General features: G+C 50.6%; 2 protein-coding genes across 2 annotated transcripts; both read left to right on the top strand.

Annotated features, from left to right (window-relative positions):
* Window positions 1-896: 896 nt before the first annotated feature.
* On the top strand, window positions 897-12,435 carry LOC130526165 (protein NLRC3-like). Its single transcript, XM_057033608.1, is given in 5 exon segments — window positions 897-1,927; window positions 3,738-4,034; window positions 8,210-9,007; window positions 9,010-10,072; window positions 12,339-12,435. Coding segments are annotated over 4 exon segments (2,127 nt in total). The 5' UTR covers window positions 897-1,927; window positions 3,738-3,850; the 3' UTR covers window positions 12,421-12,435.
* Window positions 12,436-17,498: 5,063 nt separating this feature from the next.
* Window positions 17,499-18,550, top strand: LOC130525939 (neoverrucotoxin subunit beta-like). Its single transcript, XM_057033253.1, is given in 3 exon segments — window positions 17,499-17,508; window positions 17,835-18,003; window positions 18,005-18,550. Coding segments are annotated over 3 exon segments (564 nt in total). The 3' UTR covers window positions 18,390-18,550.
* Window positions 18,551-21,089: the final 2,539 nt, after the last annotated feature.

Below are 21,089 nucleotides of genomic sequence, written 5' to 3'. Positions count from 1 at the left end.
TGCAAACTGAGATCCAACAAAAACAGCTTTAATCACACCTCAAAATTTGTTTTCTGCCGAGTTTATGAATCCTAATTTCCATAATTAGGGACAGGAAATGGCTTTGTGACTTCACTTGACCTGTTGCAACCATTTCTTTGGTGTCTTATTGTTAGATCCATTATATTAAAGTTATCTCTTACTTGCTTTCACCTTGTTATATTCCTTATTCTTGTTATATTGTCTCTCATTACTTAATGTTTCTTATTATTTGCTAATGCTTCATGTTCATGATGCTTGATGTGGAGATAGATCTGCAGGGCCTGACCCAGGAGCTGGGTTAGGGTCAGGGCCTGGCCCAGGAGCTGGGTTAGGGTCAGGGCCTGACCCAGGAGCTGGGTTAGGGTCAGGGCCTGACCCAGCTCCTGGGTCAGGGCCTGACCCAGGAGCTAGGTTAGGGTCAGGGCCTGACCCAGGAGCTGGGTTAGGGTCAGGGCCTGACCCAGGAGCTGGGTTAGGGTCAGGGCCTGACCCAGCTCCTGGGTCAGGGCCTGACCCAGGAGCTAGGTTAGGGTCAGGGCCTGACCCAGGAGCTGGGTTAGGGTCAGGGCCTGACCCAGTAGCTGGGTTAGGGTCAGGGCCTGACCCAGGAGCTGGGTCAGGGTCAGGGCCTGACCCAGTAGCTGGGTTAGGGTCAGGGCCTGACCCAGGAGCTGGGTCAGGGTCAGGGCCTGACCCAGTAGCTGGGTCAGGGTCAGGGCCTGACCCAGGAGCTGGGTTAGGGTCAGGGCCTGACCCATGAGCTGGGTCAGGGTCAGGGCCTGACCCAGTAGCTGGGTTAGGGTCAGGGCCTGACCCAGGAGCTGGGTCAGGGTCAGGGCCTGACCCAGTAGCTGGGTTAGGGTCAGGGCCTGACTCAGCAGCTGGGTTAGGGTCAGGGCCTGACCCAGGAGCTGGGTTAGGGTCAGGGCCTGACCCAGGAGCTGGGTTAGGGTCAGGGCCTGACCCAGGAGCTGGGTTAGGGTCAGGGCCTGACCCAGGAGCTGGGTTAGGGTCAGGGCCTGACCCAGGAGCTGATGGAAGCTGAGACGCAGGAGTCCGACCGGTGGGACGTCCCAGAGCTGCAGGACGCTGGTGTCCCCTGGTCAGGTATCACTTGTAACCTGCACAGGTGTTTTCAGGGATCCGACTACGGAATCGTAACAACGTGCATTTCCAGCATTTCCAAAACTTTCCAGGGTGACCCACAATTCTTCTTAATAAAGAAGAATTTATGCCCCAAAACAAAGGACGTAATCATCACTTTCTTTTACAGGAACTTTCCTCCCTTTCATACTCAATAGTTGTAATCTGAGGACAGAACCCCATAATAATCCATCTGAAGGACCACCGTGAACCTATTAATAATCAGCTATTCCAGGACTATTCCTTAAATCTCAAGATCTGGAATTGTGCCCCTGTTTCACTGCTAACGCTAAATCTTTACACTGATCCAGGAAAGAGAATTTAAAACCAGATGATCTTTCTTCAACCTTTGCTGGTTCTGCTCAGCTTTGGATCCTCTGGGTAAAGTGTTGCGGGCGTCCCGCTCGGCGGGGAAGCTGCTCCTGCTGCTCGCCTTCCTCTACGTCTTCATCTGCTCCCTCGACGTCCTCACCTCTGCTTTCCAGCTCATCGGAGGTAACCACGGTTCTCCCGAGCGTCTGGGGTCTCACGGGGACGCTCTGTAGGCCTGGACCATCCAGCGCAGGTGCTGCTGCCTCAGGAGGCTCCACCTGAACCACCTTTGGTTGAACACATCCAGGTAAAGCAGCAGGGAACATCTTCCAGGACAGCTGGGTCCTGTCCAACCCAGTGGCCGGACTGGTGATGGGCATCCTGGTCACGCTGCTGGTCCAGAGCTCGTCCACCTCCTCCTCCATCGTCGTCAGCATGGGCTCCTCTGGACGTGAGTATGACCCCCCACCCCCCCCCCCCCCCCCCCACACACAGGTGATGTCAGTGAGTAAGAATGTGCTCTGGCAGTACTGACGGTGGAGCTGGCCATCCCCGTCATCATGGGCACCACCATGGGCACCGCCGTCACCAACACGCTGGTCGCCGTGACGCAGGCGGCTCAGCGCAGCACCTTTGGGGGGTGGGCATGTTCTAACCCCGCCCCCCCCCCCACAGCGACTGAGATGTAAGTCTGGCCACAGGTCAAAGGTCAAACCGGGTCATTGGAACCCTCTAGAAGTGCAGCGTTAACCCTGATGCAGCGCTTCAAATGAACAATGAAACATTTGTATTTTTCCATAAAAGGAGGATATCAAGGTTTTAGTTTAGTTTTAGTTAAGAAAAGTTGTTAGTTGCTTTGGCCAGTTGAACTAACGGTTTATTGGCAGTGGTGCAGCAACACTTCATCTTTGTGGGTCTCCAATCAGCCAACGTTCATGTTTTTAGACTGTTAACCCTGGGACTGGTTAACCCTGGGACTAGTTAACCCTGGGGCTGGTTACCCTGGGGCTGGTTAACCCTGGGGCTAGTTAACCCTGGGACTGGTTAACCCTGGGGCTGGTTAACCCTAGGACTGGTTAACCCTGGGGCTAGTTAACCCTGGGGCTGGTTAACCCTGGGACTGGTTAACCCTGGGGCTGGTTAACCCTGGGGCTGGTTAACCCTGGGACTGGTTAACCCTGGGGCTGGTTAACCTGGGACTGGTTAACCTGGGGCTAGTTAACCCTGGGGCTGGTTAACCCTGGGGCTGGTTAACCTGGGGCTAGTTAACCCTGGGACTGGTTAACCCTGGGGCTGGTTAACCCTGGGGCTGGTTAACCCTGGGACTGGTTAACCCTGGGGCTAGTTAACCCTGGGGCTGGTTAACCCTGGGACTGGTTAACCCTGGGACTAGTTAACCCTGGGACTGGTTAACCCTGGGGCTGGTTAAGCCTGGGGCTAGTTAACCCTGGGACTGGTTAACCCTGGGGCTGGTTAACCCTGGGGCTAGTTAACCCTGGGACTGGTTAACCCTGGGGCTAGTTAACCCTAGGACTGGTTAACCCTGGGGCTAGTTAACATTGGGGCTGGTTAACCTGGGACTGGTTAACCCTGGGGCTGGTTAACCCTGGGACTGGTTAACCCTGGGGCTGGTTAACCCTGGTTGACACTGTTAAAACACTGGTTCAACCCTGGGGCTAGTTAACCCCGGGACTAGTTAAACCGGGGGCTACTTAACCCTAGGACTGGTTAACCCCGGGACTAGTTAGCCCCGGTTAACCTTAGGTTGACCCTGGGTCTAGTTGACCCTGCGACTAGTTAACCCTGGTTAACCCTAGTACACAGAGTGATGCAATATTAGCCAAGGAACCAATGAATTCTGCTTTATTAAACTTTCTTTCTTCCTCCCTCCCTCCCTCTCCCTCCTCCCTCCTTCCCTTCCTCCCCCCTCTCTCTCCCTCCCTCCCTCTCTCCCTCTCTCCCTCCCTCCCTTCCTCCCTCCCTCCCTCCCTCTCCCTCTCTCCCTCCCTCCCTCCCTCTCTCCCTCCCTTCCTCTTCCTTCTCCCTCCCTCCCTCCCTTCCTCTCCCTGCCTCCCTCCTCCCTCCCTCCCTCTCTCCCTCCCTCCTTTCATGTCCCGTTACTGACAACCAACTTTGGACCATCGTAAATGACTCATTCAACCTTTAAACCATCTCCTGTACGATGGTGTTTGGTGACGGAGGCTCTGAAGAGAAGGTGCAAAGTTCACTCCTGAAATGTTCCTTCACTCACTTGATTGCAGGTCTACTGCCAGCAGGACGCTACAATGGCCCAAGAGATCCTGCTGAATGTTCTGGAGGATTTAACTGAGAAAGAATTCAGTAAATTCAAATTTTACCTGGAAAATCTTGAAAAATGGGAGGCTTCAACCCGATTAAACGCTGCCGACTAGAGACCAGAGAGAGGACGGTCGTTGTGGATTTGATGGTGAAGGCTTACAAAGATCAAGGAGCCGTGGAAGTCACCAAGAAGATTTTAGAGAAGATACCTCGGAACGACATTCTGCAAAATCTTTCAGCTGTCAGTTCAGATCCAGAAGGTCAGTTTCTGTTCTAAAGCCTTTAATACAGGAGAGGTTAAAGGTTAAACTGTTTCTCTAGTTCGTTATCAGTGTTGCTGAGAATAAAGTGCTGAACGGAGAACAGAAAGCTCAAAACACGTCGGGTAAAACATCTTTACACTAAAATGTTTCAGAGAATTCCAGAGTTGTTTCATGATGATATTCATAAAGCACTAAAAACAATCATTACAATTATAAAGCAGCTCAGATAAAATAAGTATAAAAGAACACGGAAGAAAAACGACACAAACAATAAAAGCAGGATCAAAGTCTCATAGCCGGATCAAGGTGCATTTTGAGATGGCTTTTAAAGATGTGGAGTAAAGGGGGCTGTCTAACGTCCGATGGCAGATGGCTTCATGATTTAGGAGCAGCACTCCAGGTGGTTCTGCTGAGATTCTGGTGCCTCCGGGAGCCGATCAGCTGCCCTGAGGCCCAAAATCACAAGATTGCTGCATCAGAGGACTTTACAGGCAGCACAGGTGTGACGTCCTCCATCCTCAGGCCCTCAAGCAGGTCAGGAAAAACCTGGAGAAACCTGGAGGATTTCCACAGCTGAGGGATCCGTCTCCCTGGGACGGGCAGACGTGCAGCAGAGGCCACGTGCACAGAGCACATCAGCATTAACAGTAATATACCAGGTCCAGGTGCATCTTCAGACGTCCTCATCAGAGATGTGGCCCACTTCATCCTCCGGGTCCTGATGGAGCGAATCCAGGATCAGCAAGACCAGAGAAAACCAAGACCGGCAATATGTGCATTTATGTAGGAGAATATGGGAACGGGCAGGAGAGGACAGACGGGCCATGCTGTAATAAAGGCATGGATAGAGGTGTGATAAAGGCATGGATAGAGGTGTGATAAAGGCATGGATAGAGGTGTAATATAAAGGCATGGATAGAGGTGTAATAAAGGCATGGATGGAGGTGTAATAAAGGCATGGATGGAGGTGTGTAATAAAGGCATGGATAGAGGTGTAATAAAGGCATGGATGGAGGTGTAAACAGGCATGGATGGAGGGTGTATAAAGGCATGGATAGAGGTGTAATAAAGGCATGGATAGAGGTGTAATAAAGGCATGGATAGAGGTGTAATAAAGGCATGGATAGAGGTGTAATAAAGGCATGGATAGAGGTGTAATACAGGCATGGATAGAGGTGTAATAAAGGCATGGATAGATGTGTAATAAAGGCATGGATAGAGGTGTAATAAAGGCATGGACAGAGGAGAAATAAAGGCATGGACAGAGGTGTAATAAAGGCATGGACAGAGGTGTAATACAGGCATGGATGGAGGTGTAATAAAGGCATGGATAGAGGTGTAATAAAGGCATGGACGGAGGTGTAATAAAGGCATGGACGGAGTGTAATAAAGGCATGGACGGAGGTGTAATAAAGGCATGGACGGAGGTGTAATAAAGGCATGGACGGAGGTGTAATAAAGGCATGGATAGAGGTGTAAAAAAGGCATGGATAGAGGTGTAATAAGGCATGGATGGAGGTGTAATAAAGGCATGGATAGAGGTGTAATAAAGGCATGGATAGAGGTGTAATAAAGGCATGGATACAGGGGTAATAAAGGCATGGATACAGGGGTAATAAAGGCATGGATAGAGGTGTAATTAAGGCATGGATAGAGGTGTAATAAAGGCATGGATAGAGGTGTAATAAGACATGGAAAGTGTTATAAAGGCATGGATAGAGGTGTTATAAAGGCATGGATAGAGCTGTAATAAAGGCATGGATAGAGCTGTAATAAAGGCATGGATAGAGGTGTAATAAAGGCATTATAGAGGTGTAATAAGGCATGGATAGAGGTGTAACGAAGGCATGGATAGAGGTGTAACGAAGGCATGGATAGAGGTGTAACGAAGCATGGATAGAGGTGTAACGAAGGCATGGATGGAGCTGAACGAAGGCATGGATGGAGGGTATACGAAGGCATGGATGGAGGTGTAACAAAGGCATGGATAGAGGTGTAACAAAGGCATGGATAGAGGTGTGACAAGGCATGGATAGAGGTGTGATAAAGGCATGGACAGAGGTGTAATAAAGGCATGGACAGAGGTGTAATAAAGGCATGGATAGAGGTGTAATAAAGGCATGGACAGAGGTGTAATAAAGGCATGGACAGAGGTGTAATAAAGGCATGGATAGAGGTGTGATAAAGGCATGGACAGAGGTGTAATAAAGGCATGGACAGAGGTGTAATAAAGGCATGGATAGAGGTGTAATAAAGGCATGGACAGAGGTGTAATAAAGGCATGGACAGAGGTGTAATAAAGGCATGGACAGAGGTGTAATAAAGGCATGGATAGAGGTGTAATAAAGGCATGGATACAGGGGTAATAAAGGCATGGATACAGGGGTAATAAAGGCATGGATGGAGGGTTAATAAAGGCATGGATAGAGGTGTAATAAAGGAATGGATAGAGGTGTAATAAAGGCATGGATAGAGGTGTAATAAAGGCATGGATAGAGGTGTTATAAAGGCATGGATGGATGTGTAATAAAGGCATGGATAGAGGTGTAATAAAGGCATGGATGGAGGTGTAATAAAGGCATGGATAGAGGTGTAATAAAGGCATGGATAGAGGTGTAATAAAGGCATGGATAGAGGTGTAATAAAGGCATGGATAGAGGTGTAATTAAGGCATGGATAGAGGTGTTATAAAGGCATGGATAGAGGTGTATAAAGGCATGGATGGAGGTGTAAAAAAGGCATGGATAGAGGTGTAATAAAGACATCTCTATCCATGCCTTTATTACACCTCTATCCGTGTAATAAAGACATGGATAGAGGTGTAATAAAGGCATGGATATAGGGGTAATAAAGCATGGATACAGGGGTAATAAAGGCATGGATAGAGGTGTAATTAAGGCATGGATAGAGGGTTTATAAAGGCATGGATAGAGGTGTTATAAAGGCATGGATAGAGGTGTAATTAAGGCATGGATAGAGGTGTTATAAAGGCATGGATAGAGGTGTAATTAAGGTATGGATAGTGTTATAAAGGCATGGATAGAGGTGTTATAAAGGCATGGATAGAGCTGTAATAAAGGCATGGATAGAGCTGTAATAAAGGCATGGATAGAGGTGTAATAAAGGCATTATAGAGGTGTAATAAAGGCATGGATAGAGGTGTAATAAAGGCATGGATAGAGGTTACAAAGGCATGGATAGGGTGTAACAAAGGCATGGATAGAGGTGTAACAAAGGCATGGATAGAGGTGTAACAAAGGCATGGATAGAGGTGTGACAAAGGCATGGATAGAGGTGTGACAAAGGCATGGACAGAGGTGTGACAAAGGCATGGACAGAGGTGTAATAAGGCATGGACAGAGGTGTAATAAAGGCATGGATAGAGGTGTAATAAAGGCATGGACAGAGGTGTAATAAAGGCATGGACAGAGTGTAATAAAGGCATGGATAGAGGTGTGATAAAGGCATGGACAGAGGTGTAATAAAGGCATGGATGGAGGGTTAATAAAGGCATGGATAGAGGTGTAATAAAGGCATGGACAGAGGTTAATAAAGCATGGCAGAGGTGTAATAAAGGCATGGATGAGGTGTAATAAAGGCATGGATAGAGTGACCATCATAACCACTAATGTCATTAAAATGTCATAAATTTAGAGTTAACTGTTACCAAACAAACAGGAAGTGGTCTGACTGAGGAGGCATGCTTAGGGTTAGGGTTAACCCATCCTTCCAGATGAAGCTGCACATCTTTTCTTGGAATGGAGGTTTGTCTCCTATCAAGTTCAGAACTCATGATCAACCCTTCGGACCTGCTGAGACCCGCCACCACTTTCATTGTTTTTCCTGATGTGGAATCAGTGAAACTTGATCCAGTCTGAAACTTTGAGCGTCAGATCTCAACAGCAGCATCAACAGCAAATTGCTGCAGCGTCAGTCTGAAAGAATTCCAGTCGTACCTGCTTTAAAAGCTCTTCTGAGTTCTTTACTTAAGTTTTTGGGATTGTTTTACTCAGGTGACGCTGTTCTTGTCTTTTTGAAATGTGAAGCCCAACTGGACCTGAGAAGAAGATAAACTGTAAAACATCAGCTCAAAGCACTCTGGAATAAATATATAATATATTCATATCTGCTGAATATATCGACTAACATGTGCATGTATATTTTGCTTTAAGGTCCCACATGTGAACACGTCCCCATCGGCTCTTATCAATCAAAGCTTCAGTCAAACCTGAGGAGCAAGTTTATGTGTGTGCAGGAAGGCTGCGATGAGAAGGTAGACGAGCAACGGCTGGACGACGTCTACACACAGCTGTACATCACCACCGGTGGCGACATACACATCAATGCTCAGCACGAGGTCACTCAGATTGACATGGTTGGGAACCCTTCAGACACAGAACAACCCATTAGTCCCAGTGACCTGTTTACACCTCCAGCTGGGAAATATAAACCCATAAGAACTGTTCTGACCAGCGGAAATGCAGGAATTGGCAAAACCTTTCTAATCCGCAAGTTTGTGTTGGACTGGGCAGAACAACGAGCCAATCAAGACGTGCATCTCATATTGCCGTTCACCTTTCGCCAGCTGAACCTGTTGAGGGGGAGACGCCGATCCTTGGCTGAACTCACTCATGAGTGCATCCAAGAGTCCAGGGCCATTCAAATAGAGGCTCTTAACAGCATCTTTACAGCTCTGCAGTCATCAGGAGACGCCAATTTTGACAATTGTAAATTCAAGCTTCTGTTTATCTTGGATGGGCTGGATGAGAGCCGACTAGAAATGGACACCAGAACCAATGAATTCCAGGAGGCGGATATAGATGTGAAGGCACCGTGCTCGGTGGAGGTCCTGCTCACAAACCTCATTAACAGAAGTCTTCTCCCCTCCGCTCGACTCTGGATAACCACGAGGCCCGCGGCAGCCAATCAGATCCATCCGGATTTTGTGGACATGAGGACAGAGGTGCAGGGGTTACTGACGAGCAGAAGGAAGAGTACTTTAGGAGGAAGTTCAAGGACGAGGAGCAGGCGTGCAGGATCATCTCTCACATCAAGGCATCTCGAAGCCTCCATATCATGTGTCACATCCCAATCTTCTGCTGGGTCACTGCAAAGGTTTTTGAGGATGTGTTGAAGATGCGAGAAGAGCTGCCCAAGACTCTCACAGCGATGTACATCTACTTCCTGGTTGTTCAGTCCACACCGAAAAACAAGAGAGGAGACGGGAAAGGTCCACAATGGAGTCCAGAGAGCCTTAAGATGATTCCAATTCTGGCAAAGCTGGCATTTAAACAACTGCAGAAAGGCAATGTGATCTTCTACGAGTCTGATCTAAGAGACTGTGGCATCACCGTCAGGTCGGCTGATGCCTACTCAGGAGTGTTCACGCAGATGTTCAGAAGGGAGCGAGGACTGATCAAGGAGGAGGTGTTCTGCTTCGTCCATCTGAGTGTTCAGGAGTTTCTCGCTGCTCTTCATGCACATTTGAAATTCACCAAGTCTGGCACCAACATACTGTCAGAAAAAAAAACCTTATTACGTTATTTACGCTCTAAACTGCCCAACTCCAAAATCAAAGAAACTGTTTTTTACCAGTGTGCGGTGGACGAGGCCTTGCAAAATGAAAAAGGACACCTGGACCTGTTCCTGCGGTTCCTTTTGGGTCTTTCTCTGCCGACCAATCAGGCTCTTCTACGACGTCTAATTAAAGGTGAAGGCAGCTCAGAGCCCAATCAGGAAATCATTGGCTACATCAAGAGGAAGATTGGAGAGAATCTGTCCTCAGAGAGAATCATCAACCTGTTCCACTGTCTGAACGAGCTGAACGATAGTTCACTGGTCCAGGAGGTTCAACAGAACCTCAGATCTGGAAGATTGAGAACAGAAAGTCTCTCCCCTGCTCAGTGGTCAGCTCTTGGCTTCATATTACTGTCCTCAGGACAAGACCTGGAGATGTTTGACCTGAAGAAATACTCTGCTTCAGAGTGGGTTCTTCTGAGGCTGCTGCCAGTGGTCACAGCCTGCAGAAAAGCTGTGTAAGTGTTCTGCAGGTGTCTGCAGCTGTTCTGCAGGTGTTCTACAGGTGTCTGCAGGTGTCTGCAGGTGCCTGCAGGTGTCTGCAGGTTCTGCAGGTGTCTGCAGGTGTTCTGCAGGTGTTCTACAGGTGTCTGCAGGTGTCTGCAGGTGCCTGCAGGTGGTCTGCAGGTGTTCTGCAGGTGTCTGCAGGTGTTCTGCAGGTGTCTGCAGGTGTCTGCAGGTGTTCTGCAGGTGTCTGCAGGTGTCTGCAGGCGTCTACAGGTGTTCTGCAGGTGTCTGCAGGTGTTCTGCAGGTGTCTGCAGGTGTCTGCAGGTGTTCTGCAGGTGTCTGCAGGTGTCTGCAGGTGTCTACAGGTGTTCTGCAGGTGTTTTTGCAGGTGTCTGCAGGTGTTTTGCAGGTGTTCTGCAGGTGACTGCAGGTGTCTGCAGGTTCTGCAGGTTCTGCACGTGTCTGCAGGTGTTCTGCAGGTGTCTGCAGGTCTACAGGTGTTCTGCTGCAGGTGTCTGCAGGTGTGTCTGCAGGTGTTTCTGCAGTGTCTGCAGGTGTTCTGCAGGTGTCTGCAGGTGTTCTGCTGCAGTGTCTGCAGGTGTCTGCATGTGTCTGCAAGTGTTCTGCAGGTGTCTGCAGGTGTCTGCAGGTGTTCTGCAGGTGTTCTGCAGGTGTCTGCAGGTGTTCTGCAGGTGTCTGCAGGTGTCTGCAGTGTTCTGCAGGTGTCTGCAGGTGTCTGCATGTGTCTGCAAGTGTTCTGCAGGTGTCTGCAGGTGTCTGCAGTGTCTGCAGGTGTTCTGCATGTGTCTGCAAGTGTTCTGCAGGTGTCTACAGGTGTTCTGCAGGTGTCTGCAGGTGTCTGCAGGTGTTCTGCTGCTGGCAGGTGTCTGCGGTGTCTGCAGGGGTTCTGCAGGTGCTGCTGGGCTGCGGGTGTCTGCAGGTGTCTGCAGGTGTCTGCATGTGTCTGCAAGTGTTCTGCAGGTGTCTGCAGGTGTCTGCAGGTGTTCTGCAGGTGTCTGCAGGTGTTCTGCAGGTGTTCTGCAGGTGTCTGCAGGTGTCTGCATGTGTCTGCAAGTGTTCTGCAGGTGTCTGCAGGTGTCTGCAGGTGTTCTGCAGGTGTTCTGCAGGTGTCTGCAGGTGTTCTGCAGGTGTCTGCAGGTGTCTGCAGGTGTTCTGCTGCAGGTGTCTGCAGTGTCTGCATGTGTCTGCAGGTGTTCTGCAGGTGTCTGCAGGTGTCTGCAGGTGTTCTGCAGGTGTTCTGCAGGTGTCTGCAGGTGTTCTGCAGGTGTTTGCAGGTGTCTGCAGGCGTCTACAGGTGTTCTGCAGGTGTTCTGCACGTGTTCTGCACGTGTCTGCATGTGTTCTGCAGGTGTCTGCAGGTGTCTGCAGGTGTTCTGCAGGTGTCTGCAGGTGTCTGCATGTGTCTGCAGGTGTCTGCAGGTGTCTGCAGGTGTTCTGCAGGTGTTCTGCAGGTGTCTGCAGGTGTTCTGCGGGTGTTCTACATGTGTCTGCGGGTGTTCTGCGGTGTCTGCAGGTGTTCTGCAGTTGTCTGCAGATGTCTGCAGGTGTCTGCATGTGTCTGCAGGGTTTGCAGGTGTCTGCAGGTGTTCTGCAGGTGTTCTGCAGGTGTCTGCAGGTGTCTGCGGGTGTCTGCGGGTGTCTGCGGGTGTGTTCTACATGTGTCTGCGGGTGTTCTGCGGGTGTCTGCAGGTGTTCTGCAGTGTCTGCAGGTGTCTGCATGTGTCTGCAGGTGTTTGCAGGTGTCTGCAGGTGTCTGCAGGTGTCTGCAGGTGTTCTGCAGGTGTTCTGCGGTGTGTCTGCAGGTGTTTGCAGGTGTTCTGCAGGTGTTCTGCAGGTGTTTGCAGGTGTTGCAGGTGTCTGCAGGTGTCTGCAGGTGTTCTGCAGGTGTCTGCAGGTGTCTGCAGGTGTTCTGCAGGTGTCTGCAGGTGTCTGCAGGTGTCTGCAGGTGTTCTGCAGGTGTCTGCAGGTGTCTGCAGGTGTCTGCAGGTGTTCTTCTGCAGGTGTCTGCAGGTGTCTGCAGGTGTCTGCAGGTGTTCTGCAGGTGTCTGCAGGTGTCTACAGTTGTTCAGCAACACGCATCACATCTGGCAGCGTTTTAGGCAGTCGCAGTAGTTACTCCAAGAACTGATTTCATTCCGTATCATTGCAGCTTCCGTCGTCATAAAGGTCAACTAAAGAAATAAGCCTGCGTCCCTGATTGTGCAGGAGAGAACCAGAAGGATTTCCTGCTTTCTTCTTCTTTTTTCTTTTTTCAGGTTGAGTCACTGCAATCTGAGGGAGAGGAGTTGTGAAGCTCTGTCCCCCGTCCTCAGCTCCTCCTCCTCTCTAGTCTGCTAGAGCTGGACCTGAGTAACAATGACCTGACGGATTCAGGGCTGAACAAGCTCTCTGTTGGTCTGAAGAGTCCAAACTGCCGGCTGGAGATCCTCAGGTAGTGCTCCTTATCAGCATCATCAGTTTTTCTAAATGGCAGCTTGAATGTTGGTTATCTTCCAAAAAGAGGAAATATCTTTACCAAAAATGCCGACCAGCCGACCACTGTTCACTCCCACAGCTTTTAAAATGACTTAGTCTGGTTCTGGTTCCTGTGCTTCGCTCCCCAGTCAGGTCCAGGCCCCGACACACGACCCAGAACTTTGAATAAATTACCTGTTAATTATTGAGCAAGGTGTGTGTGTGTGTGTGGTGTGTGTGTGTGTGTGTTGTGTGTGTGTGTGTGTGTGTGTGTGTGTGGTGGACGTGCTTGCATGCAGGTTATCGGGCTGTCGCATCACAGCAGAAGGATGTTCTTCTCTGGCCTCAGCGTTGAGGTCCAACCCAACCCATCTAAAAGAACTGGACCTGAGCTTCAACCATCCTGGAGATGTTGGAACGAAGCAGCTCTCTGCTGTTCTGGAGGATCCAGAGTTGAGCCTGGAGGTTCTCAGGTAGATGCAAACACCCTCCCTAAAATGAAGACCTGATACTATTTATGGATGAGCGATGTACATCGACTTCCTGGTTGTTCAGTCCACACCTGAAAAAAAAGAGAGGAGACGGGAAAGCTCCACAATGGAGTCCAGAGAGCTGTGAGATGATTCCAATTCTGGCAAAGCTGGCATTTGAACAACTGCAGAAAGAAAGGCAATGTGATCTTCTACGAGTCCGATCTAAGAGACTGTGGCATCACCGTCAGGTCGGCTGATGCCTACTCAGGAGTGTTCACGCAGATGTTCAGAAGGGAGCGAGGACTGTTCAAGGAGGAGGTGTTCTGCTTTGTCATCTGAGTGTTCAGGAGTTTCTCGCTGCTCTTCATGCACATTTGACATTCACCAAGTCTGGCACCAACATACTGTCAGAAAAACACCTTATACGTTATTTACGCTCTAAACTGTTCAACTCCAAAATCAAACAGGCTGATTTTTACCAGTGTGCGGTGGACGAGGCCTTGCCAAATGAAAAAGGACACCTGGACCTGTTCTCCTGCGGTTCCTTTTGGGTCTTTCTCTGCCGACCAATCAGGCTCTTCTACGAGGTCTAATTAACGGTGAAGGCAGCTCAGAGCCCAATCAGGAAATCATTGGCTACATCAAGAGGAAGATTGGAGAGAATCTGTCCTCAGAGAGAATCATCAACCTGTTCCACTGTCTGAACGAGCTGAACGATAGTTCACTGGTCCAGGAGGTTCAACAGAACCTCAGATCTGGAAGATTGACAACAGAAAGTCTCTCCTCTGCTCAGTGGTCAGCTCTTGGCTTCATATTACTGTCCTCAGGACAAGACCTGGAGATGTTTGACCTGAAGAAATACTCTGCTTCAGAGTGGGTTCTTCTGAGGCTGCTGCCAGTGGTCACAGCCTGCAGAAAAGCTGTGTAAGTGTTCTGCAGGTGTCTGCAGCTGTTCTGCAGGTGTTCTGCAGGTGTCTGCAGGTGTCTGCAGGTGTTTTGCAGGTGTTCTACAGGTGTCTGCAGGTGTCTGCAGGTGTTTTGCAGGTGTTCTACAGGTGTCTGCAGGTGTTCTGCAGGTGTCTGCAGGTGTCTGCAGGTGTCTGCAGGTGTCTGCAGGTGTTTTGCAGGTTTTCTGCAGGTGTTCTGCAGGTGTCTGCAGGTGTCTGCAGGTGTCTGCAGGTGTTCTGCAGGTGTTCTGCAGGTGTTCTGCAGGTGTCTGCAGGTGTCTGCAGGTGTTTTGCAGGTGTTCTACAGGTGTCTGCAGGTGTTCTGCAGGTGTCTGCAGGTGTCTGCAGGTGTCTGCAGGTGTTTTGCAGGTTTTCTGCAGGTGTTCTGCAGGTGTCTGCAGGTGTCTGCAGGTGTCTGCAGGTGTTTTGCAGGTGTTCTACAGGTGTCTGCAGGTGTCTGCAGGTGTCTGCAGGTGTTTTGCAGGTGTTCTACAGGTGTCTGCAGGTGTCTGCAGGTGTTTTGCAGGTGTTCTGCAGGTGTTCTGCAGGTGTCTGCAGGTGTTTTGCAGGTGTTCTGCAGGTGTTCTGCAGGTGTTCTGCAGGTGTCTGCAGGTGTCTGCAGGTGTCTGCAGGTATCTGCAGGTGTCTGCAGGTGTCTGCAGGTGTTTTGCAGGTTTTCTGCAGGTGTCTACAGGTGTCTGCAGGTGTCTGCAGGTGTTCTGCAGGTGTTCTGCAGATGTGTGCAGGTGTTCTGCAGGTGTCTGCAGGTGTTCTACAGGTGTCTGCAGGTGTTCTGCAGGTGACTACAGGGGTCTGAAGGTGTTCTGCAGGTGTTCTGCAGGTGTTCTGCAGGTGTCTGCAGGTGTTTTGCAGGTTTTCTGCAGGTGTCTGCAGGTGTTTTGCAGGTGTTCTACAGGTGTTCAGCAGGTGTCTGCAGGTGTCTGCAGGTGTCTGCAGGTGTTCTGCAGGTGTCTGCAGGTGTCTGCTGGTGTTCTGCAGATGTCTGCAGGTGTTTTGCAGGTGTTCTGCAGGTGTCTGCAGGTGTCTGCAGGTGTTTTGCAGGTGTTCTACAGGTGTTCAGCAGGTGTCTGCAGGTGTCTGCAGGTGTCTGCAGGTGTCTGCAGGTGTTCTGCAGGTGTCTGCAGGTGTCTGCTGGTGTTCTGCAGATGTCTGCAGGTGTCTGCTGGTGTTCTGCAGATGTGTGCAGGTGTTCTGCAGGTGTCTGCAGGTGTCTGCAGGTGTCTGCAGGTGTTCTGCAGGTGTTCTGCAGGTGTTCTGCAGGTGTCTGCAGGTGTCTGCTGGTGTTCTGCAGATGTCTGCAGGTGTCTGCAGGTGTTCTGCAGGTGTCTGCAGGTGTCTGCTGGTGTTATGCAGGTGTCTGCAGGTGTCTGCAGGTGTCTGCAGGTGTTCTGCAGGTGTCTGCAGGTGTCTGCAGGTGTCTGCAGGTGTCTGCAGGTTCTGCAGGTGTCTGCAGGTGTCTGCAGGTGTCTGCAGGTGTTCTGCAGGTGTCTGCAGGTGTCTGCAGGTGTCTACTGGTGTTCTACAGGTGTTCTGCAGGTGTTCTGCAGGTGTCTACTGGTGTTCTGCAGGTGTTCTGCAGGTGTTCTGCAGGTGTTCTGCAGGTGTCTGCAGGTGTCTGCAGGTGTCTGCAGGTGTTCTGCAGGTGTCTGCAGGTGTCTGCAGGTGTTCTGCAGGTGTTCTGCAGGTGTTCAGCAGGTGTCATCAGGTGTCTGCAGGTGTCTGCAAGTGTCTGCAGGTGGCTGCAGGTGTCAACAGGTGTTCTGCAGGTTTCTGCAGGTGTCTGCAGGTGTTCTGCAGGTGTCTGCAGGTGTCTGCAGGTGGTCTGCAGGTGTTCTGCAGGTGTCTGCAGGTGTTCTGCAGGTGTCTGCAGGTGTCTGCAGGTGTCTGCAGGTGTTCTGCAGGTGTCAGCAGGTGTTCTGCAGGTGTCTGCAGGTGTTCTGCAGGTGTCTGCAGGTGTCTGCAGGTGTTCTGCAGGTGTCTGCAGGTGTCTGCAGGTGTTCTGCAGGTGTCTGCAGGTGTTCTGCAGGTGTCTGCAGGTGTCTGCAGGTGTCTGCAGGTGTTCTGCAGGTGTTCTGTAGGTGTCTGCAGGTGTTCTGCAGGTGTTCTGCAGGTGTCTGCAGGTGTCTGCAGGTGTCTGCAGGTGTTCTGCAGGTGTTCTGCAGGTGTCTGCAGGTGTCTGCAGGTGTTCTGCAGGTGTCTGCAGGTGTTCTGCAGTGTCTGCAGGTGTCTACAGGTGTTCTGCAGGTGTCTGCAGGTGTTCTGCAGGTGTCTGCAGGTGTTCTGCAGGTGTTCAGCAACACGCATCACATCTGGCAGCGTTTTAGGCAGTCGCAGTAGTTACTCCAAGAACTGATTTCATTCCGTATCATTGCAGCTTCCGTCCTCATAAAGGTCAACTAAAGAAATAAGCCTGCGTCCCTGATTGTGCAGGAGAGAACCAGAAGGATTTCCTGCTTTCTTCTTCTTTTCTTTTTTCAGGTTGAGTGACGGCAATCTGACGGAGAGGAGTTGTGAAGCTCTGTCCCCCGTCCTCAGCGCCTCCTCCTCTAGTCTGCTAGGCTGGACCTGAGTCACAATGACCTGAGGGATTCAGGGCTGAACAAGCTCTCTGTTGGTCTGAAGAGTCCAAACTGCCGGCTGGAGATCCTCAGGTTAGTGCTCCTTATCAGCATCATCAGTTTTTCTAAATGGCAGCTTGAAAGTTGGTTATCTTCCAAAAAGAGGAAATATCTTACCAAAAATGCCGACCAGCCGACCACTGTTCACTCCCACAGCTTTTAAAATGACTTCGTCTGGTTCTGGTTCCTGTGCTTCGCTCCCCAGTCAGGTCCAGGCCCCGACACACGACCAGAACTTTGCATTAATGAGCTGTTAATTAGTGAGCAATGTGTGTGTGGGGGTGTGTGTGTGTGTGTGTGTTGTGTGGTGTGTGTGTGTGTGTGTGTGGTGTGTGTGTGTGGTGGAGTTGGTGTGTGTGTGTGTGTGTGTGGTGTGTGTGTGTGTGGTGTGTGTGTGTGGTGTGTGTGTGGTGATGTGCTTGCATGCAGGTTATCGGGGTCTCATCACAGCAGAAGGATGTTCTTCTCTGGCCTCAGCGTTGAGGTCCAACCCAACCCATCTAAAAGAACTGGACCTGAGCTTCAACCATCCTGGAGATGATGGAACGAAGCAGCTCTCTGCTGTTCTGGAGGATCCAGAGTTGAGCCTGGAGGTTCTCAGGTAGATGCAAACACCCTCCCTAAAATGAAGACCTGATACTATTTATTGATGAGCATGGAGACCTTCCAGACGTTCGGTGGTTCAAGCAGCACATTGTGAGATCTGAACCACCTCTGAGCAGAGAGATGTGATGCTTTCTGGACCTTCAGGGTACGAGAACCCACATAAGGGAGAATAAAAGGGTCACGTCAGAGATACAAAAAGATCAGGTGATGCCAGCACAACCATCTGGCTGCAGCCACTGCCTGTGAGGGAATCCTTAGAGAGAAATAGGCAAAGTTCTCCTCCATGACGTTGGCATATGGAGAGATGTCACGAATCCAGCTTTGAGGATCACAAACCGAATCAAGAGCAAACCGGTTCAGGCAGACCCAAAGTCAGGGACGAACAGTGTAGAGCTCAAGGTTGAGGTGGCATCTGTTGAACCTCTGTCCTGCCTTGGATTTCATTTCCTCTGTGTCTTCTCCAATCCAGACTGGACCATTGTGGGAAGAGAGACTTAAGAGTGGTTTTGGAAGAAGTGTAAGTGATCAACTTGATGCGTCAGCACGTCACGCTCTGAAAAAAGCAGCAGTTAGTGGACTCAGTTGTGTTTCATGAGCTGGTTCCTGGTTCCTCCTCTCTCCCTTAGATCACTGTGAGCTCAGCGTGGACACCAACACCGTCCACAGGTTAATCCAAGTGTCCAACAACAGGGTGATGAGGGCAGTGGTCGAGGACCAACCATATCCAGACCATCCAGAGAGGTTTCAGTACTGTCTCCAGCTGCTGTGTAGCAACAGCCTAACTGGTCACTTTACTGGGAGGGGAGTGGACAGGACGGGTTCACATTTCTGTGGCATACAAAAAGATCCGGAGACATGGAAGCGGTCCCCAATGCTGGTTTGGAGAGAATCAGAAGTCTTGGAGCCTTGAGTGTTCTGACAGAGGTTACTCTGTCCTCCACAATAACATAAGTGTAGACCTCCCCTTCTCATCCACTGGTCCTCGGAGAGTCGCCGTCTATGTGAACTACCCCACTGGCACTGTGACCTTCTACAGATTCACCACCGACACCCTGGTCCACCTCTATACCTTCAAAACCACATTCACTGAACCGCTGTTCCCTGGCTTCGGCTTTGGTTTATGGTCTTGGTTCGTGCCCGGTTCCTCGGTGCATTTGTGTTCGACCGCAGGAGAAGCTTCCGTCTGAAGAAACACGAGGGTTGAGCTCACGGCCTGAATATGAGTTCTAGACCTGCTGGATGTTCATCATGAAGGTCCCGTCTGTCCAACCAACCTCATCTTTCCTATTGCTGATTTCACAGGTTGTCAGGAGGAGCAACGTGATCCTAGGAAAACTGGCTGTTTTTCTACACCCTTTGTCCTTTATTTTTAATTTTCTGGTGGTGAGATTAAACTTCTTTTTCCAAAGCGACTCAGCCAAGTTGGCCTCATCCTTCATGATCACCACGAGAACTCACAGATGTAAACAGTAAAATAGATCCCAAGAGGAGACAGAGAGCTTAGAACGGTCAAGAGACAAAATTAACATCCAACATCAGAAAAGCAATGTCAATTCTCACTCAGATACATTTTTAAGGGTCTTGAATTGTCCAAGCGTGAACTATGGGGTGTTTAGAATGTTATTCCACAGCCAGCTAAATAATCATAGAGCTCTGGAAAGGCTGCCATCTAGTGGAGCAAATGTTGTAGGCACCATATAACACAACTGTGATCATCAGTATAAATCTGTATTCTAAAAAACAAGCATCTTCAGAGTCGCCCTCGACTTAAAAATAATCTCATGGTGAATCACAATACAAGAGGAAACAGCATCTGCATGTTGTCAAGAGGACATTTCTGATATTCCAATATTTATGTTTTTAACTGTAGTGCTGATCACGGCCATGTTGGGGGGGGTGAAGGTCTAGAACGGCACCGGACTCGTGACTAAAGACGACACAAAAGCAGTCCGGGATTTTTGACCACAATTCCAATGAAGCAGGAATCAGAAATAAACTGGATCACAGTGGGATTGTGGAGCACGTCTGAGATGTTCAGCCATCGTAGCTCTGGTGCAGTAAAGATGAAGTATTCATATACATAATCGGGTCTGAATATAGTTAGAACTAAATGCATCAGTGAGGCCTTCCTTCCTCTCACAGCATCATTAACAGCTTCACAGGCTGAAACAGGCCATTGATATTCAGACTATTGATCAACGGCTGCTCTGTTAGGAGAATCAATAGAAAAATCAGGTCGTGCCCCCACAATAGAACATGGCTGCACGAGTGTGCACTGTAGCGCACGGCTGTGCCGCTCCGCCCCCAAGGTGAGGGCGTCCGCGGTCTGCAGCCTCCACCCGTCTCAACGCTGTGCCGCTCTGCCCCCACGGTGAGGGCGTCCGCGGTCTGCAGCCTCCACCCGTCTCAACGCTGGCCGCTCCGCCCCCACGGCGAGGGCGTCCGCGGTCTGCGGCCTCCGCCCGTCTCAACGCTGTGCCGCTCCGCCCCCACGGCGACGGCGGACGCTGTCCGCGGCCTCCACCCGTCTCAACGCTGTGCCGCTCCGCCCCCACGGCGAGGGCGTCCGCGGTCTGCGGCCTCCGCCCGTCTCAACGCTGTGCCGCTCCGCCCCCACGGCGAGGGCGTCCGCGGTCTGCGGCCTCCGCCCGTCTCAACGCTGTGCCGCTCCGCCCCCACGGCGAGGGCGTCCGCGGTCTGCGGCCTCCGCCCGTCTCAACGCTGTGCCGCTCCGCCCCCACGGCGAGGGCGTCCGCGGTCTGCGGCCTCCGCCCGTCTCAACGCTGTGCCGCTCCGCCCCCGCGGTGAGGGCGTCCGCGGTCTGCGGCCTCCGCCCGTCTCAACGCTGTGTGCCTCCGCCCCCATGGTGAGGGCACGCCGTCCCATCTAGAGCGGGCGTGAACATCTGTGAGGGCTTTGAAGAGTTCCTGTGTGAGACACCTGGTGATGTGACCAGTGTCACCACTGTGTCCTCCACAGCCTTGATGGGGCTGAAGATCAGGTGACCCGACAGCATGGATCCGCTACACCTGCCTCAGGTAACCGTCTTGGTGTCGTCGCTCTAGAACGGAACCGTTTCATTCAGGGTGGCGCCGACAGCGACATGAAGCTGTTCAAAACTGTCGACGGCAGAGCGGAGTGTGTTTGGGTCATGGTGGTGGAATTTTACTGCTACTGAGTGTGGAGTGAGTGTGTGTGTGTTTGTGTGTGGTGTGGTTTGTGTGTGGTGTGTGTGTGCGCTGTATGAGTGGTGTGTGTGTGTGTGTGTGTGCGTGTGTTAGTGTGTGTGCTGTATGAGTGGTGTGTGTGTGGTGTGTGTGTGTGTGTGTGCGTGTGCTGTATGAGTGGTGTTGTTTGTGTGTTGTGTGTGTGTGCTGTCCATTCTAATATCAATATCAGATCGATGTTTTTGTTTGTTCCTGTTTGTCATCAACAATGCCGCCTTGTCTCCAGATCCCTCAGAACTACTTGAGTCGCCCTGATCACAACTGTTTCATGCAGCTTTGTTCTTTTCTTTGATTCTAGACAACGTGCTCGTGTTCTTTGATGATCTGTGCTACTGTATCATAACCTGCTACTAATCACGACCCTGGAGAGATGCAGCTCGATGGCACATGCGCTGCCTTTGTTCCTAAAGTCTTTGATGTCTTCTGTCATATGTTTCTTTAGGCTGATTCTGAAACTTTGGCTTTTGTCCCCTTTCGTTGGTCCACGTTACTAATATGGGTATTATGGGCTGTCCCAGTCCCGGTCGTTGGCCTGTCAAATGTCACTTTGGAGCAGTTCCATCAGCCAACTAAACCAATTCAAGTTAGTTGCCATTTCAAAATAAAGATAGAGTTCAGAGTTAAGGGGTCTCACATTTGGGAGGTGCGTTTGGGCCCCAT

Source organism: Takifugu flavidus, chromosome 5 (assembly GCF_003711565.1).
Source record: "Takifugu flavidus isolate HTHZ2018 chromosome 5, ASM371156v2, whole genome shotgun sequence".
In the NCBI taxonomy this organism is placed as follows: domain Eukaryota; kingdom Metazoa; phylum Chordata; class Actinopteri; order Tetraodontiformes; family Tetraodontidae; genus Takifugu; species Takifugu flavidus.
The sequence above is the reverse complement of the archived record's forward strand: the minus strand, read 5'-3'. Positions and strand labels throughout refer to the sequence as shown.